The sequence below is a fragment of the Symphalangus syndactylus genome, chromosome X (genome assembly GCF_028878055.3).
Source record: "Symphalangus syndactylus isolate Jambi chromosome X, NHGRI_mSymSyn1-v2.1_pri, whole genome shotgun sequence".
Classification (NCBI taxonomy): Eukaryota; Metazoa; Chordata; class Mammalia; order Primates; family Hylobatidae; genus Symphalangus; species Symphalangus syndactylus.
Window position 1 is genome coordinate 60,893,337 of NC_072447.2, and position 25,566 is coordinate 60,918,902.

The window sequence follows — 25,566 nt, forward strand, 5'->3', positions numbered from 1 at the left end:
CCGGAGTGAATTCTCCTGAGCCAATTTAATTCCTTGATCAATGCCATACAGTGGTGCAGTTAACCCAAAACCAATTTTGGCTGTTTTCATTTCTCTGAAGTTATTTTCATTGTGATCATTTTCTGGTTAATTTTTACAACAATGATTCAATCCATACATTGATTCTCTTATCTGTGTCAAATTCAAGCAGTAACAGTTTCCCTCAGATAGCTCCTTGGCCTCAGGCTGCTCCTTGACCATCTCAGGCACATACATTCTTGCTTCTGGAACTTGGTACTGATTGTTCCTTCTGCCAGAAATGCTCTTGCATCTGTGTAGTTCATTTCTGGCTTCTTTCACATTTTTTTCCTTCAAGTAATCACCTTTGCTGACTACCCTATTTAAATTCAGGTTCTCCCCTCCCCCCAACTCCCTGACACCCCCCTTATCAGATTTATTTATTTATTTTTGGGATAGGGTCTTGCTCGGTCACCCAGGCTGGAGTGCAGTGGCCCGATCTCAGCTCACTGCAACCTTCGCCTCCCGGGCTCCAGCGATTCTCCACCTCAGCCTTCTGAGTAGCTGGAATTACAGGCATGTGACACCATGCCCAGCCCAGTTGCCCAGGCTGGCCTCAGGCTCCTGGCCTCAAGTGATCTGCCCACCTCAGCCTACCAAAGTGCTGGGATTACAGGCATGAGCCACCACACCCAGCCCCTGGATTTATTTTTAACTTAATCCATACTTATCACTTCCTTACATACATATAATACACAAATTGTGCTGTTTATTTTCTGTCTCTCCCAGCTGGAATACAGGCTCCATTAAGGCGGGCATTTTTAAATCTTTTGTTCCCTGCTGTATCCCCTTTGCCTGTAACAGTGCCTGGGCAGGAGGATTGCTTGAGTCCAGGGTCCAGGCTGCAGTGAGCCATAGTCACGCCACTGCACTCCAGCCTGACCAACACAGCAAGACTCTATCTCAAAACAAAAATAAAAACAAAACAACAGGAACAGTGCCTAGGACCCTGTAGGCACTTCAATAAATATTTGTTGAATGAATACCTCCTGTCATTCTGAGCTTTATTTGTGGACAGTTTCCATTGAGTCTAATATTTCAGGATCAAAATTTGCAGGTCCACATTTTGTTGAGAACATCGAAAACTTCCATCAATTTTCCCTCAACGCAATTTCAGGTTCACAGTTTTGGCTGCTGTCAGTTTATTCTGTGGTGCTTATGTTTATTGGTAATAGTCACTGTGAATCTGGTAAGATGTTCTGTTTTTATTTTCTGGGTAATGTCCTATTAGATTGAAGGATAAAGGAGGCTGGTATCCGTTATGTTGGCAGAACAAAGTTGCATCCAAAATATGAAAGTTCAAAGGTCCCTGGGGTCGAACAGTAAGGTGCAAACATTGTGTTAAGGTCTCTGATCACTCACACCAGCCTCTGCCCTCATCCTGGGAAATTCCTAAGGGCAGGGACCCTAATATCCGCCAGTGCCTGGCACACTGTTGGAGCTTGGCACTCAGTAGGCACTCCCTCCCTCTTCATCCCAATGTGGTGCTTAAAAGGTCAGTCATCCCCAGCCTGGCCAACATGGTGAAACCCTGTCTCTACTAAAAAAAATACAAACAAAATTAGCCGGGCGTGGTGGTGGGTGCCTGTAGTTCCAGCTACTCAGGAGGCTGAAGCAGGAGAATTGTTTGAACCTGGGAGAAGGAGGTTGCAGTGAGCCGAGATCGTGCCACTGCATTCCAGCCTGGGCAACAGAGTGAGACCCTGTCTCAAGAAAAGAAAAAAAAAAAGGTCGGTCATCCGCCAGAATGGCTGCAGTGAAAAAGATGGGAAATGCCGAATGATGGGGAGTCACCTCTGGGAAAGTGTAGATTGGAAAATTGGCATGACTTAGCAATTCCATTCCTAGGTTATATACCCAAGAAATGAGTATATATGTCTATCAAAAGATGTGTACAAAAATGTTCACAGAATTAGGCCGGGCGCGGTGGCTCACGCTTGTAATCCCAGCACTTTGGGAGGCCGAGGCGGGTGGATCACAAGGTCAGGAGATCGAGACCATGGTGAAACCCCGTCTCTACTAAAAATACAAAAAAATTAGCCGGGCGTGGTGGCGGGCGCCTGTAGTCCCAGCTGCTCGGAGAGGCTGAGGCAGGAGAATGGCGTGAACCCGGGAGGCGGAGCTTGCAGTGAGCCGAGATTGCGCCACTGCACTCCAGCCTGGGCGACAGAGCGAGACTCTGTCTCAAAAAAAAAAAAAAAAAAAAAAAAAATGTTCACAGAATTATTCTTAGCCAGGCGTGGTGGCTCATGCTTGTAATCCCAGCACTTTGGGAGGCCAAGGCAGGTGAATCACTTAAGGTCAGGGGTTCGAGACCAGCTTGGCCAACCTGGTGAAACCCTGTATCTACTAAAAATACAAAAATTAGCTGGGTCTGGTGGCTCACGCCTATAACTCCAGCTACTCGGGAGGCTGAGGCATGAGAATCACTCGAACCCAGGGAGGTGGAGGTTGCAGTGAGCCAAGATCACACCACTGCACTCCAGCCTGAGTGACAGAGCAAGACTCTGTCTCAAAAGAAAAAAAAATTCTTAATAGCCCCAAATATAAAACAACTCAAATGCTCAGCAACGTCAGAATGGCTAAAGTCTGGTCTGGTCATACAATGAAATAGAATACAGCAATGAGGATGAACAAACTACTCATGTATGTGACGATGTTGATCAGTCTCACAAACATACAGAATGAAAGAAACTGGACACAAAACCAGACCAAAGTAACCTGACATTGTTAGAAGTCAGGAGAGTGGCTACCTTTGGTGGGGAAGAGGGAAGACCTGAAGGGAGCTTCTGGGGTTTGCCATGTTGTGATTTTTGTTTGTCTTTTTGTTTTTGAGACAAGGTCTCGCTCTGTGGCCCAGGCTGGAGTGCAGTGGCACGGTGTGATCTCGGCTCACTGCAACCTCTGCCTCTTAGGCTCAAGCGATCCTCCCACCTCAGCGCCCTTAGTAGCTGAGACCATCATGCCTCGCTAATTTTTGTATTTTTTGTAGAGACGAGGTTTCACCATGTTGCCCAGGCTAGTCTCAAACTCCCAAGCTCAAGACATCAGTCTGCCTCTGCCTCTCAAAGTATGTTTCTTGACCTGAGTGCTGGTCATATGGGTGTGCCCAATTTATAAAAAGCAAATGAGCTTTGTGCACTTTTCTGCATGTCTATTTTAATTCAATGATTTATAAAGAATCAGTCAGTGTGGCTGGGCCATGATGAGGGAGGGGAAGGTAGTATTGTCAGAATGGGGCCAGGGCTTGGATTTTAGGATTAAGTCTAAGTGCAGCCTTTTGTTTGACCAGAATGGAGGCTTCTGGAGAGCCCTGGAGCTTGATGAGGCAGAGCAGAGGGGAATGAGAAGTGTTCATCCTCAGAGGGGTAAGCCAGAAGGCAAGGATGGGTATGGGATGTCACCTACACAGGAGGTATCAATACCAAATGTTTATCAAGCACATACCATGCCAGTCACTGCTCTAAGTGAACAGAACATATGTGAATACCTGCCCTTCTGGAATTTACATCCTGGTGGGTGGTGAGTGGAGAGCATGTGCTCTCTAGGCACCAGGCTGAGGCTTATTATAGGGGCTATTGCTCCAATATACCCAGGTACTTGGTGGCTGGGGTAACATGCCCCTTTCACTTCCGTAGTCCCACTAACTGCAGGGGGGAGGGTAGAGAGTGCTTCCTTTACACATTAGTACTCTCTGCTTTGGGGTACACTCGAGTTGGGAGACTAGCCCCACAAAGCAGCGCTGGGGCAGGGGAAGTCCTCAGGGTCTTCCTCACTTGCAGGAAGGCTCATGCAGATATGGCTCCCGCCTCAGCCACATGTAAGTGGATTTGGGCTCTCCTGAGACCCGGTAGCTAGAAGTAGGGCATTGCCTCTAGTGGTGAATTTGGCAAGCCAGATTTTCTTCCTGTAGCCAGTGGCTGGAGGCTCCCACACCCTCCAAAGCCCCAGGCAGGGACAAGCACAGAGATGGTAGCAATGAATATATGAGGTGGTGATTTGGATGTGGGAGCTGTGGAAGGAAGAAATGCCAGGAGGGTGAAGGGAAGCCCACACTTAACAGAGATGCTTTTGAAAGAAACAAACTTAGCCAGGGCCAGAACAAGTCTCCTACTCCATCTGCCAGACTGAGAGACAGCAACCCTGGTGCAAGGAGACAGCCTATTTCCACAGAGGAAGAAAGTAAGGGAGGAAAGACTTCTTGATTTCCAGACATAGAAAGACAGAAAGGAAAGGGGGTGAGGAGAGAAACAGACACACGTGCACACACATACACACACACAGATGCATATCTTGAGCTACAAGTCATCCAGATTTGGGGCAGAAGGGAATACAGGCATCCAGACTCACCAACACACAGGACAGGGGCAAACCCCAAAGCCCAGGGAGAAGCAGAGAGGACAGGGAGGGGAGACAAAACACCCACCCTTAGCAACAGAAAGCCCTGCACTCACCCTCCACCTTAATCCCTGGTCTTCTTGGCTTCTCTTCAAACGTAGGAGGTCCCAGTGAGGTGGTCTGGCTCTAAAGATAGATGCCAACAATTTCTTCCCATGTGCCACGCTGTCATCCAGAGGAGCCCCAAGCCATCATGTTAAGAAGCTGAAGTTAGGCTGGGCACAGTGGCTCATGCCTGTAATCCCAGCACTTTCGGAGACCGAGGCAAATGGATGACCTAAGGTCAGGAGTTCGAAACCAGCCTGGCCAACATGGTGAAACCCCATCTCTACTAAAAATAGAAAAATTAGCTGGGCATGGGGCAGGCGCCTGTAATCCCAGCTACTCGGGAGGCTGAGGCAGGAGAATTGCTTGAACCTGGGAGGCGGGGGTTGCAGTGAGCCGAGATTGTGCCACTGCATTCCAGCCTGGGTGACAAGAGCGAAACTCCTTCTTAAAAAAAAAAAAAGGCCCGGCACAGTGGCTCATGCCTCTAATCCCAGCACTTTGGGAGGCCGAGGCGGGCGGATCACGAGGTCAGGAGATCGAGACCATCCTGGCCAACATGGTGAAACCCTGCCTCTACTAAAAATACAAAAATTAGCTAGGTACGGTGGCGGGCACCTGTAGTCCCAGCTACTCTGGAGGCTGAGGCAGGAGAATCACTTGAACCCAGGAGGCGGAGGTTGCAGTGAGCAGAGATCGTGCCACTGCACTCTAGCCTGGGTGACAGAGCAAGGCTCCGTCTCAAAAAAAAAAAAAAAAAAGTCAAGGCTGTTCTGCTGGAGAGAGGCCATATGGAAGAGGACTGAAGTGCCAGACATGTGAGTGAAGAAGCCATCTTAGACACCCAGCCCAGTTGAGCCTTCTTTAGATGACTCCAGTCCCAGCTACCATCTAACTACAACTACCTGAGACCCCAAGAAGAGCCACCTTACTGAGCCCAGTCAACCCACAGGGCCATGAAAGAGAAGACTGAATTGTGGTTTTAAGCCACTAAGTTTTAAGGTGTTTGCTACACAGCAATATATAGCCAGAACACCCAGGGAAGGCTGCAGCAGCCCTTTTAAAGCTTTTGACACCCCCACCCCATATCCCCTTCACAACACAATCAACACTGGCAAGTCAGACTTTTAGCCCCTTTAATTAGGTACTCTGAGAAGAGGTCAGAATGGCAGGCAGGGGGTGGGGAAGGTGGTGCTTCTTGAGCCCCACTTAGCAACTGGTCACTCATCCTCTGGCAGCTGGATCTTGCTCGGGTCGAAGCAGTTGGATTCCATGATGGGAAGGCCATTGGCCTCTCGGTATTTCACAAGCCTCTCAGCTTCGCGGCGGGACCACTCTTTCATCCTGGCAGTGCAAATAGCAGGGGCAGACATGAGGGAGCCTCAATTGATACCAATCCCTCATCTCAGCTCCCCATTCCCAATGGTGCAGGAACAAGACTCTTGGCAGAGTCCCCTTCAACCTCCATCCCTGCCTCTGTCTCCTACCCATCCCACGCTCTTGGACACCCCATGCACCTGTAGTCAGGCAGATAGGCCACAAAGGTGCTGCCAAGGACCAGGATGATGGAGACGCCAAAGAAGAAGATAAGTCGCATGTTCCAGACGTCCAAAACGGGGTCCTTGTCATAACCATGGCAGTCTGGGTTCTGTGGAGAAATAGAGGTCGATGAGGGCTTGCTGCTGCTCCACAAAGCCTTATTCTGGCCCCGCATAACTTGGTCTCCATGTGCCCCTCTCACTAAATTCCTCTGTTTCCATTCTTGGGATATGTCAAGCTCCTTCCTACTGCAGGGCCACTGCACTTGCTGCTCTCTCTGCCTGGAAAGCCTTTCTTCCAGCTCTAGTCATGGCTGGATCTGTCTCCTCATTCAAGGTTTTGGATTCATAACCACTTCCTTCAGGAGGCACTCCCTAGTTACCTTGCCTTTCAAAGTTGAAGCATAGGAAACTGCTATTTTTATAGGTCACAAATGGTTGAATACTGGCAATTTCTTATAGCTCAACCTAATGAAATAGCCCCCTACACCCAAGTCATTCTCTATCCACTTATCTTGCTTAACTTTGTCTTCACATCCTCTCTTCCTTCTGTGTCTCTTTCTAGCCTATGTTTACCTAAGTAGCATACCTTCCCCATTCTCTGTATATCATACATTCTCACGTTATATTATCTATTATACTACTTTGTATTATTGTTTTCTAATATTTTACTGTTTATTTTCTGTCTCCCCCACTATCATGTAAGCTCTATGAGAGCATGGGCTTTGTCTGATTTCCACACTGCTGTATCCCCAGGGCCCTGAACTGAGCCTGGCATACAGCAGGCCCTCAATACATATTTACAGAATGAACAAGCATCCTATATATCCAAGCCCCTTAACCAGAGGTTAGTATTGATGAAGTACTTATTATGTGCCAGTCTTTTCACGTAGAAACACCTCACAACATCTCAGTGAGGTGAAATACTGCAATAATAAACACATTCTAGTGCTGAGTACATACTTACAAAGTGCCAGCTGCTGTTCTGACCATTTTTACTCATTTAATTACATGAGGCAGGTGGGATGTCCTATTTTTTAGAAGGTGTCCTATTTTTTAGAAGGTGTCCTATTACTGTTCTCATCTTACAGACAAAGAAACTGAGGCACCAAGGGTTTATGCTACCAAGATCACATGGGTGGGTAACCGTCAGTGCTGCCTGATTTCACAGCGTCTGCTATTAATACAGCACAGCAGACCTGGCAGCCCTAAATTCAAATACCAGTTCCACCTCCACCATGTATTCAGTTATGTGAGCTAGGGCAATCCACTTAACATCTCCGTGCCTCAGTTTCCTCATCTGTAGGATGAGTATAATAATAGAGCCCACCTCGAAATGGGGTTTGTTTTGAGAATAAGATGAGCTAATGCACGTCAAGTGTTTAGAACACAGGGCCTGGAGCGGTGGCTCATGCCTGTAATCCCAGCACCTTGGGAGGCCGAGACGGGAGGATCGCTTGAGCCAGGAGTTCGAGACCAGCCTGGGCAACATAGCGAGATCTCGTCCCTATAAAAAAAAAAAAAGGAGACGGCAACGAGCAAGTGCCATATCGGTGTTTAGTATTATCGTTGTTGTACTATACTGCTTCTAACGTGTTTTGAGCTCTGTCCACTTGAGGTGTGATTTCTGTCTGCAAAATAAAACCAATCCTGCCTCTGGCCCTGGAACGAAGATACCGAGAGACAAAGGAGGAACACAAGGTAGGCAAAATTCCCAAGTCTTCTAGGCTTTCGCCTGCCGCGCAGTCCTCTACTGCCTAAGAACGTCCTCTACAGCGCCCCATCTGCCGATCTCGGACTGACCCCTTCGGGATTCCGTCCCCCCCTACCCCTCCGCCTCTCACCTTCTCATACAAGTTTTCGTCCTCGGGTTCTTGGTCCTCTTGCCACTGTGTGGTCGGTTCCGGGGGCCGCTTTCCCGCCACAGCGGATGGGGCTACCACAGTCCTGGAGAAGCTAGATTCCCAGCGGACGCGGGCGGCCGGGAGCCCTCGCGTCGCCGCTGTCGCCAAAAGACGGCGAGCGCTCAAACCAAACAGCCCAGCCGCCATGACAGATGGTGCTGCAGGGTCTCAGAGGCGGGGACGGAAATGCGACTGTGCGCAGCTGCAGTGGGTGCGAGCGCGACAATTATCGCTCCGCCTCCGCCACGTTATATAGGTCCCAGATCGGATTTTGTTTTCCAATGAAGCGGGGCGTTGAGCAACCCTCTTTGCCTCCAGTTGTCGTGGCTTCGTGGGGCCAACCATTTTCGGCCAGGCTGAGAAATTTCTTATTGATGGGTCTGCTCATTTCCTGGATAGGAAGAAATCGGTGACATTTGGGTGGATACAGTTCCCAGCCAATCGCCCAGAGTTCCCTCGCCCATTGGGGAAAGAGGCGGAGCTTCCGCTAGTCTTTCATCTTCAAAGGAAATCAAGCTTCTAAAAAGCGGGCCCTGCCGGATTGGCCAATAGCTACTCCTTTTCTCCACTAGGGGAACGTTCGGACGGGGTGTGGGGAGGTGGCCAGCGCTTGCCAATCAGAGGAGGCCAGGGCTGTCCCCTGGCGGGCGGTGACCAATCGCCGGGGCCGGCCAGAGCGCGCTTCCTTAGTAGGTGGATGGTGGTCGGAGCGCTGACTCCCTTCTCGTCGTCGCCATTTTGAGCTGGTGACTGTGGCCGGCTGGGAGTAGGCGGCAGTGAGTTTCCCTGGGAGGGCAGCGCGCTTGGCGCTTCTCCCCTCCCCCCGATCTGCCTGCAGTCTCGGACTTGGTTGTTGCGCGCTCCGGCTCCGGCTGAGCTGGGAGAGTTGGAGGAGGTGGCGGCGGGCCGAGGTGATGTCTGGGAGCCCTCCCTTGACAGCCCGGGCCGAGAAGGTGAGCGTCGACGCTGGTCGTGGGGGCGGAGGTAAGGGGCCCGGGGCGGGGACGTAGAGGAGGCGCGAGGGCGGACTTCGGGTCGGGGGAGATGCGCGGAACGGAGGGGTTCGTTCAATGTCTCAACCCAGGAGGGTTTTTTTTTTTTTTTTTTTGGTGTGAGCAAAGGCGCGTGCGCGACTGGGACATGGGATGGGTGCATGCGGGTTGGGGGAAGGGAGGGACGGATGGGAGTGGGCTACTGTGGATCACTGTGTCGGCTACACCGAAGTTTATCAGTGGGGAAGCGGTTGTCTGCGACTTTGAGTTTGTGCATAGGAGAGGGGATGCTGCTGTGTTACTCTGGTGTTTATTGGTCCATGGGGAAATGTTCTGTGGTTCTGGTCTCTATTCCTGGGGGATCGGAGGGAGGATGTGACTCTGGTCTTTACCCTTTGCGGGGAGGATCTGTGACTCTGATCCTTATCCATGGGGCGGGGCTTGGGGGACGACTGTCTTGTGATTGACCCTAACCCACTTATTGGGTGGGAAGGGGCATGCAGGGAATGTGTGTGTGACTCATTGCCCCTTCTTTTGGGGGAGTTTGTATCTGTGACACTGACGCTCATCCATGGAAAGGGGACCCACTGTGTAATTGTGGTCCTTACTGTGTGTTCCTTCTGTGATGTGGGCCCGTAGTTATTTGGGGCTCGTGTCTGTGACTGGCCCTTGGCTGTGGTGGATGTTACTGTGTGACTCTGGCCCCTTTGCCAGAGTCTCTTAAAGGTTTTTGTGCTCTCAGCCGCCAGTGCCTCTGTGTGATTCTAACTCTTGCCCACCTGGAAGCAGGTAACTCGGGTTCCCTGTGGCTTGAGGAGGAAGAGAAAATTGGAGTGTGTGTGTCTGTGTGTGTGTGTGTGCACGCGCATAGAGCAAAGGTGTGGCAGCAACCTAGTGTTGAGCAGGTGCTACTATTGCCTGGCTTTACCTGATTCCTATTCAGAGGGTGGGGCCTGAAGATCTGGGATTCATCCTGACCTCTGGCTGGGTCACAGGGTTCTCAGGACTCCCTGAGTTCTCACCACAGCCCTGAGGGTTGGATGAAGTGGCTGCTGCTCCATCCCAGTAGAAGAGAACAGTGGTTCAGAACAGCCTCCCAAAGGGCCCCTTTTGCCTCTGGAAAACGGGCTTGAGCCCTGGGGAGGGAACCACCTTAGGACCCGGCTGCACATAAGAGACAGGGCTCAGGGCTGAGCCAGTTGCTGTGTGAGGGCCAAGGCTGTGTTGGCCAGGAGCCCAGGGAGGTGGCAGCTGTCTCGTCGCCAAGTTCGCCCCTTCACACACACCCCCAAGAGCCTTTCATGGTCTTTTGCTGCCTTATAGGGGACAGCCAGCAGCTTGTTGGGAAAATGAGATGGTCCCTTGGGGCCCATGGAAGGATCCTGGTGGGTGCCTGGGGCCCCCATTGTTGTAAAGTCTTGCCTGATGTGCTGAATCTCAGGCAAGACTTTCAGCCCTGAGAGTCCGATACCCCCACCCTGGGATGCAGCCCCAGGCTTGAATTTGTCTACCTGTCTTAGGTGGCAAAGCCCTGATCACACCTTGGGTGGCCCCGCCAGGTCTCTCTGCAAGATGCCCCCTGTCTGCTGAAGTTCTTGATGTTTTCTAGAGCAGTGGGCTCTAGCCTCATGTTTGCGGGGAAAGGGAGGAGCAGGCCAAGTAGGGGCTACCTTCGCACTGTGATGCACAGGAGTGCTGGGAGCTGGAAGACAATGTCCCTGAGTTAAGGGGCGGTGGAGAGCCTTGACAACAAGGGTTTCTCAAGGAGGCCCTCTCTGTCCCAACTGTTTTGACCCCTTTCTTCCCTCCATTCTCCCCAGAGTCCCTGCAGGAAGCATCACCCAGGCTGGCAGATCATGGTAGCAGCAGTGGGGGTGGCTGGGAAGTGAAACGGAGCCAGCGGCTGAGGAGGGGCCCCAGCAGCCCCCGAAGGCCCTATCAGGACATGGAGTATGAAAGACGGTGAGTTATCTGTTCTCAGCCTCCCGGACAGCCTAGGCTTGCCTCTATGTGAGAATTGATCCAAGAAGGTGCTAGGATGGGGCTTCTGGGTAGAGGAAACAGCATAGCAGATGATGGGTTTCTTTTCAGCAGACAGGTATTTGGCACCTGTTGTGAGCCAGGACTTGTGCTAGGCTCTGATAGTGCAGTGATGAATGAGACATGAGATTGCATCTTTCTCAGTACTCAGGGTGTCGCAGGGACGCTATGCAGTTAACGAGTGGGAGGCTGAGGTTGGGCTATAGCCTGGGGTATGAGGGATGGGTGGGAATAGCACCATCAGATTCAGGATTTGCCTGGGACCACTAGGGGACAAGCCAGGTCAGATAGTGGAAGACTCTAGGGACAGTATGGGCTACAGTTGGCATGATACTTGCTTGGAATGGATACTCTCAGACAGTTATTTCTTCAGCTCTGCTATGAACAAGGAATAGCTGGAACACTGGGTAAAATACAGAAATTCTGAGTAAAATTCAGTGATCCCTCACCATCCAGGTGATTCCGAGGCAGGTGACCCAGCCATGACACGTGAAGATTGCCTAGAAAAGCAGACCTAACTCTCCCAGAAAGCCTCTATTAAGACTCAAGAGTCAATAGCTTTATAAAAAGAGAAAATAATTTTTAAAATGTTTTACAAAGGGTTTCCTCTACCACCACTCCTTTTAAAAATGTAGAATTGTGGCCGGGCGCGGTGGCTCACGCTTGTAATCCCAGCACTTTGGGAGGCCGAGGCGGGCGGATCACGAGGTCAGGAGATCGAGACCACGGTGAAACCCCGTCTCTACTAAAAAATACAAAAAATTAGCCGGGCGCGGTGGCGGGCGCCTGTAGTCCCAGCTACTGGGAGGCTGAGGCAGGAGAATGGCGTGAACCCGGGAGGCGGAGCTTGCAGTGAGCCGAGATTGCGCCACTGCACTCCAGCCCGGGCGACAGAGCGAGACTCTGTCTAAAAAAAAAAAAAATGTAGAATTGTAATATTTTGTTTTCTGAAAAGTGAGCCCAAATTTGAGATAAGGTCATCCCTAGTGTTATTCAGTCTTGGCTTTCATTAGAAATGTTTTTTGAAAGACATTTGATTTTGGACGGTATTCACTAGAAGTGCTCTGTGGCCATTTCTGAATTTGAGTAGCTGACATACATACTTTGTTCAAACTTTATTACCAAGTAAAACCATTGACTTTTAAAAGCCCTCAAGTGCAGAGGTTTGAGTTCATCATACTTTCCAGTTCAAGGTAGGCTTCTGTCATAGGTCAGCACAAGGCTTCCTCTTGTCATGTTTATTTTTTCATTTTTATTCCCAATTCCCACCTCTGTGGGCAGCTGCTCTGTCATGTTTGATATGTATCCTTCTATGATACATATCATAGAAAATGTATCCTTCTATGATACATATCATAGAAAATGTATCCTTCTATGATACATATCATAGAAAATGTATCCTATGATACATATCATAGAAAATGTATCCTTCTATGATACATATCATAGAAAATGTATCCTTCTATGATACATATCATAGAAAATGTATCATAGATGTATCATATAGATCATTTTCATATAAATGTATCGTATGGATACATGTATCATATACGTATATAAATGTATCATATAGATACATTTTCATAGAAAATGAAAATATGAAGTGTTGTTTTGAGTGACTGTGTTTTCACTTGACATACATGGCATAGTGCCACAGTCTTCGTTTTGTTTCCTGAACTTTGTATTACTCAAAGTGGGAGGGGTTTTTTGTTTTTTGTTTTCAGACGGGGTGTCTCTATGTTGCCCAGGCTGGTCTCAAACTCCTGGGCTCAGGCAGTTATCCTGCCTTGGCCTCCCCAAATGCTGGGATTAAAGGCATGAGCCACTGTAACTGGCCAACAGTGCTGTTTTTTGTTTTGTTTTGTTTTGTTTCTTTGTTTTGAGACAGAGTTTCGCTCTTGTTGCCCAGGCTGGAGTGCAGTGGCGTAGTCTCGGCTCACCACAACTTCTGCCTCCTGGTTTCAAGTGATTCTCCTGCCTCAGCCTCCGAAGTAGCTGGGATTACAGGCATGTGCCACCACACCCGGCTAATTTTGTATTTTTAGTAGAGATGGGGTTTCTCCATGTTGGTCAGGCTGGTCTCGAACTCTCAACCTCAGGTGATCCTCCCATCTTGGCCTCCCAAAGTGCTGGGATTACGGGCATGAGCCACTGCACCCGGCACAGTGCTGTATTTTTAACATCTGTCTGTATTGCCATGTGTATGTTACTGCTTTGTTTCTAATTGCTGGCAAGGGCATCATGGGGCATGTCTACTGCGTTTTACTTAATAATTCCCCCAAGAGTAGATGCCTGTTGTTAATTTTGATGTGCTAGCATCATTTTTTTTTTTTTTTCTGAGACGGAGTGTTGCTCTTGTTTCCCAGGCTGGAGTGCAATGGCGCAATCTCGGCTCACCACAACCTCCACCTCCCGGGTTAAAGCGATTCTCCTGCCTCAGCCTCCCGAGTAGCTGGGATTACAGGCATGCGCCACCATGCCCGGCTAATTTTTTGTATTTTTAGTAGAGATGGGGTTTCTCCATGTTGGTCAGGCTGGTCTCAAACTCCTGACCTCAGGTGATCTGCCCGCCTCGGCCTCCCAAAGTGTTGGGATTACAGGCGTGAGCCACCGTGCCCAGCCCAACATCACCTTTTTTGCTTTATCTTTTAATGTATAGTTTTTTGTTTGTTTGTTTGTTTGTTTTGAGACAAGTCTCGCTCTGTCACTCAGGCTGGAGTGCAGTGGCACGATCTCAGCTCACTGCAAACTTCACCTCCCGGGTTCACACCATTCTCCTGCCTCAGCCTCCCGAGTAGCTGGGGCTACAGGCGCCCGCCACCACACCTGGCTAAATTTTTATATTTTTAGTAGAGACGGGGTTTCACCGTGTTAGCCAGGATGGTCTCGATCTCCTGACCTGGTGATCCGCCCACTTCGGCCTCCCAAAGTGCTGGGATTACAGGCGTGAGCCACTGCGCCTGGCCTAATGTAGTTTTTACCTTTTGCATTCAGATCTTTAATCCCTCTAGATTCCACTCTTGAATATGGCATAAGGTAGGCTCCGGTTTTATTTTCTTCCATATAGTAGGCAGTTTTTCCAGTACCATCTCCTAAATAGTCCATTCTTTCTTTATTAATCTGTGGTACCTCATCTGACTTCAGGTTCCCTCATGTACATGGATCCGTCTTGAGTGATGTGATTTGTTCCATTGGTCTATTTGCACATTCTTGTGCCAGCACCTTACTGTTTTTATTATTATGGCTTTATAGAATGTCTTAATAGCTCCTTTGCACTTATTTTTCAAAGCTGGTTTAATCATTTGTGGGGATTTATTCTATATCAAAAGTTATCAAAGTCCCTCAAAAACAACAAGTATTTTGATCGATATTGCACTGAACTTCCCTATTAATTTGGGGAAAATTATCTTTGTAAGTAGTCATCTCATCTAAGACCTGTGTAGAGAATATTTTGAAATTTATGTAAAGAGCATAAAACGCTTTCATTTTCATAAATGGAAATACAGGTCTCATGTATTCTTTGTTAAAGTAATCCCTAGGCACTTCAGTCACTTTCATTATCTTTTTTTTTTCTCGAGACTTGGTCTTGCTCTGTCACTCAGGCTGGAGTGCAGTGGCAACCTCCACAGGCTCAAGTGATCTTCCTACCTCAGCCTTCTAAGTAGCTAGGACTACAGGCACGTGCCACCACGCCCAGCTAATTTTTTGTAGAGGCGGAGTTTCGCCATGTTGTCCAGGCTGATCTTGAACTCCTGAGCTGCAGCAATCCACCCACCTTGGCCTCCCAAAGTTCTGGGATTACAGGCCATTACCTTATTTTTTAAAAAATATTTTTCATGCTGGTATTTGCTGGGGTAGAGGAAAGCTGTTGATTTCTGTAAGTTACCCCTGCTGTATGCCCTTGTTATTTCTAATACTTCATTGTTGATTCTGATGTTCTTTCTATGTAGTTGGTCATATGGTATGCAAATCTAACCTGTCACTTTTTTATTTTTCTTCATTTATAGCATTGTCCAGGACTTTTATACCATATTAAATAGTATAAGTGATACTGAGTGCACAAATTAAGATTTACTTTGGCTAGTTGTGGCAGAAAATCCAAAGAATAATGGCTTAGACAAGATAGTTTACTTTTCTTTCCCATAAAGGCAGTCTGCAGAAGAGCAATTAATCTAGGGCTGACAGGCAGCCCCTTCTGCGTAGCCATCCTCAGCACATGGCAGTTGAGACAGTAGGAAAAAGGGAGAGGAATAAAAGGGAATGTGTCTAAAGTTTCTCCATTAAGTATGATGCATGCAGTAAGTTTTTAGAATGTATCCTTTAATAAATCAAGAAAAGTATCTAATCGTTTGCTAAGATTGACCATAAATAAGTATTGAACTTCAAAATCCTGTGCTTTTTTTCTCCCTTTGTCCATTAATTTCATAAATTGTGGCCTGGCATGGTGGATCACAGCACCTTGGGAGGCCAAGGTGGTTGGATCGCTTGAGGCCAGGAGTTCAAGACCAGCCTGGCCAACATGGTGAAACCTCATTTCTACTAAAAATACAAAAATCAGCCAGGCGTGGTGACGCATGCCTGTAATCCCAGCTACTGGGGAGACTGAGACATAAGAATCTCTTGAACCTGGGAGGTGGAGGTTGCAATAAGCTGAGATCGTGCCACTGCACTCCATCCTGGGCAACAGAGTGAGACTCCATATCAAAAAAATAAATAAAAATTTCATAAATTGCATTAAATTATATCCTTGGCATTCTTGAGCTATACCCCACTTGATCATGGTATGTATGTATATGTTTATGACTTCTTACTTTGAAAATATCTCAAATTTACAGAAAGGTTGCAAGAAAAAGTATAATGAATTCCCATATATCCTCTACTCAGAATTACTTGTTTTAAGTATTTTGCCACATTTGCTCTATCACTGTATGTCTTTTTTTTTTTTTTTTTTTTTGAGATGGAATCTCACTGTCACCCAGGCTGGAGTGCAATGGCGTGATCTCGGCTCACTGCAACCTCCGCTTCCCGTGTTCAAGCAATTCTCCTGCCTCAGCCTTCCAAGTAGCTGGGATTACACATGCCTGCCACTATGCCTGGCTAATTTTTGTATTTTTATTAGAGACGAGGTTTCACCATGTTGGTCAGGTTGGTCTCAAACTCCTGACCTCAGGTGATCCACCTGCCTCAGCTTCCCAAAGTGCTGGAATTACAGGCGTGAGCTACCGCGCCTGGCCTACCCTATAGCTCTATATCTTTACATAGAGACACACACACACACACACACACACACACACACACAGTTTTTTTTTTTAATCGTTTGAGTTGGTGGCAGACATGACTTTTCTTTTTGAGTCAGAGTTTCACTCTTGTTGTCCAGGCTGGAGTGCAATGGTGCAATCTCAGCCCACTGCAACCTCTGCCTCCTGGGTTCAAGCGATTCTCCTGCCTCAGTCTCCCAAGTAGCTGGGATTACAGGCATGCATCACCACACCCAGCTAATTTTGTATTTTTAGTAGAGACAGGATTTTTCTATGTTGGTCAGGCTGGTTTCAAACTCCCGACCTCAGGTGATCCGCCCATCTCGGCCTCCCAAAGTGCTGGGATTACAGGCATGAGCCACCACATCCAGCCTGACATGACCTTTTAAGTCTGGCAGCATGTACGTCCTAAGAACAAAGGCGTTCTCTTCTATAACCACAACATACTTATCAATATCAGGAAATTAAACAATTATATAGTACTTTTATCGTATATAAAGCCCATATTCAGATGTTATCACTCTTCTCAGTAATGTCCTTTATAATGGTTTTCCCAATTCAGGATCCAGTCCAAGATCATGTATTGCATTGAGCTCCTTGTCTCCTTTAATCTGAAACAGTTATTCTATCTTTGTCTTTTATGACCTTGTCATGTTTTTTTTTTTTTTTTTTTCCTGAACCTATGGATTATATTGAAAGCATGTTTTAAGGTTAGTTGTTTTGTAGAATGTTTCTCAGTTTGGATTTTTCTAATGCTTACTCATGAGTTTTTGGCAGAAATGTTATTTAAGTGATTTATGTATATTTTTAAAACCTTGTTAGATTTTATTAGCCATTGTATCATCTAGGATATCTACACCTGTATTTATCAGTGAGGTAGTCCAGTATTTTTATTTTCAGTATTTATCTGGCATTGGAATCAAGGTAGCCTCATTACATGAATTGGGCAGCCTTTGTTATTCTCTCTTTATTGGAGAAACTCGTATAAGAATTATCTGTACCTTGAAAAACTTGGTAGAACTCACCTTTAAAAGCATCTGGAGGCTGGGCGCAGTGGGCCAAGGCAGTTGGATCACTTGAACCCGGGAATTCGAGACCATTCTGGGCAACATGGCGAAACTCTGTCTCTACAAAAAATAGCTGGGTGTGGTGGCAGGTGCCTATAGTTCTAGCTACTCAGGAGGCTAAGGCAGGAGGATTACCTGAGCCTGGGAGGTTGAGGCTGTGGTAAGCCATGATCATGCCACTGCACTCCAGCCTCAGTGACAGAGTGATACCCTGTCTCAAAAAATAATAAAAGCGTCTGGAGCTGGTTTTTGATTACCATTTCATCTCTTCTGCCAATTTTAGCATTTTATATTTTCTAGAAATATACTCATTTTGTGAAGATCCTCATATATGATGATTCAGTCCAGCATCCTAGAAATGCTTTATAAAAGGGGTATGCCTTTGGAAGGTGTTTGTTCAGAGTGCTCTGGTGGCCAATTAAAAGTATTCCTTTCTATCCAAATATGTTCCCTTCCTAAGTTTAGATAGCAAGAGTTCAATACCTGAATTTATTTGGTTTGGATATTGGATGTCAAGAGAGTTCAGGATAATTTCATCTGAAAATTTATAAATTTATTCATATCTGTTCAGTTCTTGATTTTTTTTCCTTTTTTTTTTTTTGTTTGTTTTTGTTTGTGGAGATAGTCTCACTCTTTCTTCCAGGCTGGAGTTCAGTGGTGTGATCTTGGCTCACTGCAACCTCTGCTTTCCAGGCTCAGGGGATTCTTGTGCCTCAGCCTCCTGAGTAGCAGGGATTACAGGTGCGTGCCACCACACTTGGCTAATTTTTGTATTTTAATAGAGATGGGGTTTCACCATGTTTGCTAGACTGGTCTCGAACTCCATACCTCAGGTGATCCACTCGCCTCAGCCTCCCAAAGTGCTGGGATTACAGGCATGAGCCACCATGCTGGCCCAGTTCTTGAATTTTGATGACTACAGTTCAAATTGATTGTATCAAGAACCTTAAAACTACTCATACCACTGACAGTGATTTCTTCTCTAGGCATTTACTGTAAGGAAACAATTTGGGGCCAGGTGTGGTGGCTCACGCCTGTAATCCCAGCACTTTGGGAGGCTGAGGTGGGCGGATCACAAGGTCAGAAGATCAAGACCATCCTGGCTAACACGGTGAAACCCCATCTCTACTAAAAATACAAAATAATTAGCCGGGCATGGTGGTGGGCACCTGTAGTCCCAGCTACTTGGGAGGCTGAGGCAGGAGAATGGCATGAACCCAGGAGGCGGAAGTTGCAGCGAGCCGAGATCACACCACTGCACTCCAGCCCAGAGGACAGTGCGAGACTCCCTCTCAAAAAAAAAAAAAAGAAAGAAACAGTTTGGGTTCCAATTCCAAGCTGAGTTCATGGGGACAGGGACTTCATTTTGTTCACAGCAGTATCCCCATCACCTAGAACAGTACTTATCGTATAGCAAATGTTAGGTTAGTATTTGTTGAATGAATGCATGAACAAATAATTGTTTAAAAAAATGGAAGTCAACCAAAATGTTTGGAAACATGTTTAATGGATATTTGCCCCATTTGTTACTTATCTTTATGGTGTTTTCCATAGTTTAGTGTGAAATTTCAAGCATGTAGCAAAGTTTAAAGAATTTTACAATGGGCCGGGTGCGGTGGCTCACGCCTGTAATCCCAGCACTTTGGGAGGCTGAGGTGGGCGGATCACAAGGTCAGAAGATCAAGACCATCCTGGCTAACACGGTGAAACCCCATCTCTACTAAAAATACAAAATAATTAGCCGGGCGTGGTGGCGGGCACCTGTAGTCCCAGCTACTTGGGAGGCTGAGGCAGGAGAATGGCATGAACCCAGGAGGTGGAGCTTGCAGTGAGCCGAGATCGCCACTGCACTCCAGCCTGGGCAACAGAGCGAGACTCCATCTCCAAAAAAAAGAAAAAAAAAGAATTGTACAATGAACACCATGTATACCCATCCACTAAATTCTTTTTTTTTTTTTTTTTTTTTTTTTTGAGATGGAGTTTTGCCTCTTGTTGCCCAGGCTGGAGTGCAATGGCGCAATCTCAGTTTATCGCAACCTCCGCCTCCTGGGTTCAAGTGATTCTCCTGCCTCAGCCTCCCGAGTAGCTAGGATTACAGGCGTGCGCCATCACACCTGGCTAATTTTGTATTTTTAGTAGAGATGGCATTTCTCCATGTTGGTCAGGCTGGTCTCAAACTCCCGACCTCAGGTGATCTGCCTGCCTCGGCCTCCCAAAGTGCTTGGATTATAGGCGTGAGCCACCGTGCCCAGCCCACTAGATTCTACTATTAACGTTTTACCATACTTGCTTTATTACATATTTATTTCTAAGTTTCTCGTATTTTTTACACTCTATAGAGATTTATAATTTTTACAAAGCCAGATTTATTCATTTTCCTTTTATGACTGCTGGGATTTGTCTTGCTGAGGAAGGCCTTCCCCACTCTTAAGGTGATACATTTTTTTCTTATGTTTTCTTTCTAATATTTGTTTTCTTTTTTTAAAAGTTCAACTTTTATTATAGATTAAAGGATACACATACAGGTTTTTTTTTTTTTTTAACTCAGTGAAGAAGTCTGCACAGCAGGAATCATGTGGGATGGCCCTTTTCCCCAACACTGGACCACTTGATGTTCTCTTCCATCTTCCCCCAACCCTCATTTAGATCATGACATCAGAAAATCAGGTTAAAGTTAAGAAAAAGAAGAATCAGATCATTGGGCATTCTTAGTAGTAGCATCGCCATTGGGAGCTGCTAGCCCAGCGGGTATTCCCCATGCCACCCCTCTGGATCTTGGCTCCATGGGTACTGGGAGGAGGCCTTGTTGGCCAGGGAGGCCACACTGTGCTGCTAGAAGCTGGGCAACATACTGGTGGTGCAGCAGAGTCTCGGGTGCAGCAGCTTGGAGGTACTACCCGCGTAGGCGTTGGCCTTCCAGGATGCATCCTGGCCCATCATGCTGCTGCAGCAGCCATGGCTGGCGCTGCGTGTCCAATCGCCTGCTAGGCTGCTTGCAGGCTTGGCCAGGAGATTGCTGTGCCTCAGTGGGCACAGTGGCTGCTGTGGCTGTGCTCTGGTCTTGCAAAACGGTGGTGATGTGGTTCCAGAGGTCTGTGAAGAACCTGCTCATGCCCTTGTAGCCTGGGAAGGCGTTGATGTTGATGACAGCATGCTGCCCCATCTGGTTGTTGATGATGATGTCGGTGCCGAACAGCAGTACTCCCAGCGCCTGCCGCAGGGCCCGGGGGAGTTCCCAGATGACCTCTTTGCTCGGCTGCGCTTGACAGACCAGACCCCTCAATCTTGTCCAGTTCCATCAGGACCAATGACGACTCTAGCTTTGACACGTTGTGGCCATTGAGGAAGATGGATTCACGGTCACATTGTGTCCGCAGAGAATTTCTTGAGCAAGGGCCTCTGGACCATGGTGTAGGACTTGCTGACCATGAACACCTTGTACAGAACGGTGTTGTAGTTGATGAAATTCTAGACCACACAGGGTGGCTGGATGCCGTTCAGGCCCTCCTGATTGAACACAGTAGCCATCTCGTGAGAGTTGGTGCTGTGAGCCACTCTAGTTTTGCACATGAATGAGAAAGCCAGGCCATTCTTCTCCAGCAGCCACATGGTGTCATCCCCGCACAGGCTTGTGACTTCCACGAAGGGCAGCGAGCAGATCCTGCCGCCTTCCATGTAGATCTCAATCTTCCAGATGAGCTTGCAGGACTTGGAGTGGTCGAGCAGGGTTCTGATGGCAGGGAAGGAGTCCAGGACGATGGTTTCAGGGTGGGCATCGATGTACTCCTGAAACCTGTGCACCAGCTCCAGGGACTGGCTGTCATTCTGGTCGGCTTCAAGGATGACATCGGTCAACTTGTGAATGATGACGTCCAGGGGTCCCCAGGCTGAAGTGCAGTGGTGTGATCTCGGCTCATTGCAACCTCTGCCCCCCCGGGTTCAAGTGATTCTCCTCCCTCAGCCTCCCGAGTAGCTGGGATTACAGGCGCTTGCCACTACGGCTAGTTTTTGTATTTTTAGTAGAGACAAGAGTTTCACCATGTTGGCCAGGCTGGTCTTGAACTCTCGACCTCAGGTGATCCACCCGCTTCGGCCTCCCAAAGTGCTGGGATTACAGGTGTGAGCCACCGCGCCCGGCCTCAGCTGCACCACTTCTATCCCTCACTTCCTGCACACCTCCGCTAAGGCCTGGAAATTGAGCTTCTTGATTTTCTTCTCCCGCAGCCAGTAGCCAACTCTCTTCCCTTTCATAAAGGTCTGTATCTTCCTCCTCTGGCAAGGAGCCTGGGTCCTGAGGAAATCGCCCATAGGCTGAGTCTGTTGGCCAGTAAGTGCTGGGAGCATGCGGGCACCCCCTGGTGGCGGGGATGTGGAAAGGGCTCGGGGTGGTGTCACGGTCTCCACAACCCCCCGCTACCCCCGCCCCAGCCACCCAGCTGGAGCTCACGGCCCACATACAGGTTGTTGTTCTTTTTTTCATACGCAGTTTCACTCTGTCGCCCAGGCTGGAGTACAGTGGCGCGATCGGCTCACTGTAACCTCTGCCTCCCTGGTTCAAGCAATTCTTGTGCCTCAGCCTGCCCAGTAGCTGGGACTGTAGGTGTGCACCACCACGCCCAGCTAATTTTGGTATTTTTTAGTAGAGACGGGGTTTCACCATGTTGCTCAGGCTGGTCTCAAACTCCTGACCTCAGTGATCTGCCCCCTCGGCCTCCCAAAGTGCTAGGATTACAGGCATGAGCCACCGCACCTGGCCTGTACAGGTTTTTTTACATGGGTAAATTGCGTGACACTGAAGCTGGAGGCCCCGTTGATCCCATCACCCAAGCAGTAAGCTTAGTTCCCAACAGATGGTCCTTCAGCCCACGCCCCCCTTCCCACCTTCCCAGTTTGGTGATCCCCAATGTCTGATGTTCCAATATTTACATTCATGTACATTCAATATTTAACTCTCATTTATAAGTGAAAACATGCAGCCGGGCGCGGTGGCTCACGCTTGTAATCCCAGCACTTTGGGAGGCCGAGGCGGGCGGATCACGAGGTCAGGAGATCGAGACCACAGTGAAACCCCATCTCTACTAAAAATACAAAAAATTAGCCGGGCGTGGTGGCGGGCGCCTGTAGTCCCAGCTACTTGGAGAGGCTGAGGCAGGAGAATGGCATGAACCTGGGAGGCGGAGCTTGCAGTGAGCCGAGATTGCGCCACTGCACTCCAGCCTGGGCGACAGAGCGAGACTCCGCCTCAAAAAAAAAAAAAGAAAACATGCAGTACTTGGTTTTCTGTTTTCGTGGTAGGTGGCTTAGGATAACAGCCTCCAGCTCCATCTATATGGCTGTGAAGGACATGATTTTGTCTTTTTTGTGGCTGCATAGTATTCCATGGTGTTTATGTACCACATTTTTCTTTATCCTGTCCACTATTGATGGGCATTCAGGCTGATTCCATGTCCTTGCTATTGTGAATAGTGCTGCAGTGGCCAGGCGCCGTGGCCCATGCCAGTAATCCCAGCACTTTGAGAGGCTGAAGTGGGTGGATCATCTGATGTCGGGAGTTCAAGACCAGCCTGACCAACATGGAGAAACGCCATCTCTACTAAAAATAAAAAATTAGCCAGGCGTGGTGGCACGTGCCTGTAATCACAGCTACTTGGGAGGCTGAGGCAGGAGAATCTCTTGAACCAGGAGGTGGAGGTTGCAGTGAGCCAAGATTGCACCATTGCACTCCAGCCTGGGCAGTAAGAGTGAAACTCCGTCTCAAAAAAAAAAAAAAAAAGAGGCCGGGCGCGGTGGCTCACGCCTGTAATCCCAGCACTTTGGGAGGCCGAGGCGGGCGGATCACGAGGTCAGGAGATCGAGACCATCCTGGCTAACACGGTGAAACCCCGTCTCTACTAAAAATACAAAAAATTAGCCGGGCGAGGTGGCAGGCACCTGTAGTCCCAGCTACGTGGGAGGCTGAGGCAGGAGAATGGCATGAACCCCGGGGGGCGGAGCCTGCAGTGAGCCGAGATTGCGCCACTGCACTCCAGCCTGGGTGAAAGAGCGAGACTCCGTCTCAAAAAAAAAAAAAAAAAAAAAAAAAAAAAGATAGTGCCGCTTTGAACAACATATGGGTGCATGTGATAGAATGAATTACTTTCCTTTGGGTATATACCCAGTAGCAGGATTACTGGGTCGAATAGCCAAAGCAATCCTAAGCAAAAAGAACAAAGCCAGAGGCATCACATTGTCCAACTTCAAACTATACTATAAGGCTACAGTAATCAAAATAGCATGGTCCTGGTGCAAAAACAGACACATAAACCAGTGGAACAGAGCACACAGAAATAAACCCATACATATAGAACCATCTGATCTTTGACAAAATCAACAAAAGTAAGGGGGAAAGGACTCCCTGTTCAATAAGTGGTGCTGGGATAGGTGGCTAGCCATATTCAGAAGAATGAAACCGGACCCTTACCTCTCACCATATACAAAAATTAAGATGGATTAAAGATTTAAATGTAAGACCTCAGACTATAAAAATCCTAGAAGGCCAGGCACGGTGGCTCATGCCTGTAATCCCAGCACTTTGGGAGGCCGAGGCAGGCAGATCACCTGAGGTCGAGAGTTTGAGACAAGCCTGACCAACATGGAGAAACCTGTCTCTACTAAAAATACAGAATTAGCCAGGTGTGGTGGCACATGCCTGTAATCCCAGCTACTTGGGAGGCTGAGGCAGGAGAATCACTTGAACGTGAGAGGCGGAGGTTGCAGTGAGCCAAGATTGCGCCATTGCACTCCAGCCTGGGCAACGAGCGAAACTCTGCCTCAAAAAAAAGAAAAAAAATCCTAGAAGAAAACCTAGGAAATGCCCTTCTCGATACAGGGTTTGGCAAATAATTGATGGCTAAGTCCCCAAAAGCAATTGCAACAAAACCAAAAATTGACAAGTTGGACCTAATTAAAGAGCTTCTGCACAGCAAAAGAAACTACCAACAGAGTAAACGGACAGCCTACAGAATAGGAGAAGATGTTCATAAGCTACTCATCTGACAAAGGTCTAATATCCAGAATCTACAAGGAAGTTAAATCAACAAGCAAAAAGCAAAAGTTCCAATTAAAAAATGGGCAAAGGACATGAACAGATACTTCTCAAAAGATAACATACAAGTGGCCAACAAACATGAAAAAATGCTCATCATCACTAATCATCAGAGAAATGCAAATCAAAACCACAATGAGACACCGTCTCATGCCAGTCAGATGGCAATTATTAAAAAGTCAAAGAAAAAAAAAACATGTTGGTGAGGCTGCAAAGAAAAGAATGCTTATATACTGTTGGTGGGAATGCAAACTAGTTTGGTCATGGGAGAAAGCAGTTTTGAGATTTTTTTTTTGGAGAGAGAGATTTCTTTAATATTTTTATGGTTTCTATTTGGGGATTTAAGTTTTCACCCATCCAGAATTTATTTGGCATAAGAAGTGAGGTAAACTTTGTTTTCTTAGTGGGCAACACTTTTCTGTAAAGGATCAGATAGTAAATATTTTTGGCATTGCATTGCAGGACCGTCTCTGTTGCAACTAAACTGAAAGCAGTCACGGACAATTAATGAATGAATATAGCTGTGTTCCAGTAAAACTTTAATTTATTTATTTAATTTTTTTTTTTTGAAACAAGGTCTCTCTGTGTTGCCCTGGCTGGCTGGAGTGCAGTGGCACGATCAGAGCTCACTGCAGCCTCTGTCTCCCTGGTTCAAGGGATCCTCCCACCTCAGCCTCACACACAGCCAATTTCTTTTTTTCTTTCTTTCTTTTTTTTTTTTCTTTTTCCAGTAGAGACGAGGTCTGACTACTGTGTTACCCAGGCTGGGGCTGGAACTCAAGGGTTACTCCTGCCTTGGCCTTCCAAAGTGTTAGGATTACAGATGTGAGCCACTACACCTGGCCTCCACTAAAACTTTATTTAAGGAGACTGGATTTGGTCCACTGGCTATAGTTTGCTGATTCCTAGGCCAGATAGTTATTGTAACTATTATTTATTGACTAATTCGTTTTCCCCTTGTTAGTTTGAAATATAACCTTTGGCTTATACTGAATTTCCATGTGTGTTTTTGTATGCTGTAGATTCTATTCTATTTCACTGATGTGTCTATTCATGTTTTAATTCATTTACCTTTATAATTTTTTTTTTTTTTTTTTCGAGATGGAGTCTTGCTCTGTCACCCAGGCTGGAGTGCAGTGGCGCAATCTCGGCTCACTGCAAGCTCTGCCTCCTGGGTTCACGC

At 47.5% G+C, this 25,566-nt stretch overlaps 3 protein-coding genes and 1 pseudogene across 10 annotated transcripts in view; 2 read left to right on the top strand and 2 right to left on the bottom strand.

Annotated features, from left to right (window-relative positions):
* Window positions 1-25,566, top strand: part of LOC129475042 (zinc finger protein 674-like) — a 981,285-nt gene that overhangs the window by 691,253 nt on the left and 264,466 nt on the right.
* On the bottom strand, window positions 5,620-8,256 carry NDUFB11 (NADH:ubiquinone oxidoreductase subunit B11). Of its 2 annotated transcripts, none has more exons than XM_055266913.2 (3): window positions 7,883-8,256; window positions 6,018-6,148; window positions 5,620-5,844 (listed from the first exon to the last, which is right to left on the bottom strand). In XM_055266913.2, the coding sequence occupies exons 1-3, from the start codon at window positions 8,087-8,089 to the stop codon at window positions 5,721-5,723; spliced, it is 462 nt and encodes a 153-aa protein (XP_055122888.1). In that variant the 5' UTR covers window positions 8,090-8,256; the 3' UTR covers window positions 5,620-5,720. The 2 variants fall into 2 exon arrangements, with proteins under 2 accessions (XP_055122888.1, XP_055122887.1); XM_055266912.2 differs by having other exon boundaries at window positions 5,988-6,148.
* The window catches only part of RBM10 (RNA binding motif protein 10), a 43,457-nt gene continuing 26,502 nt past the window's right edge, over window positions 8,612-25,566 (top strand). For 3 of the 7 annotated variants that reach the window (XM_055266874.1, XM_063634395.1, XM_063634396.1), the window contains exons 1-2: window positions 8,763-8,895; window positions 10,755-10,896. In XM_055266874.1, coding sequence (XP_055122849.1) covers window positions 10,880-10,896 — 17 coding nt within the window. In that variant the 5' untranslated portion in view covers window positions 8,763-8,895; window positions 10,755-10,879. Of the gene's footprint in view, window positions 8,927-10,754; window positions 10,897-25,566 lie in introns of all 7 variants that reach the window. The other 4 variants (XM_055266875.2, XM_055266876.2, XM_055266873.2 and 1 more) reach the window with 3 other exon arrangements.
* LOC129476333 (inositol-tetrakisphosphate 1-kinase-like) lies at window positions 20,036-21,755 on the bottom strand (annotated as a pseudogene).

Coding starts and splice junctions, on each gene's coding strand:
- NDUFB11 (XM_055266912.2), bottom strand. CDS start 8,089: ATGGCGGCTGGGCTGTTTGGTTTGAGCGCTCGCCGTCTTTTGGCGACA. Junction 6,149..7,882: donor ACGAAAACTTGTATGAGAAG/GTGAGAGGCGGA, acceptor ATTTCTCCACAG/AACCCAGACTGCCATGGTTA. Junction 5,845..5,987: donor TGTCCAAGAGCGTGGGATGG/GTAGGAGACAGA, acceptor TTGCACTGCCAG/GATGAAAGAGTGGTCCCGCC.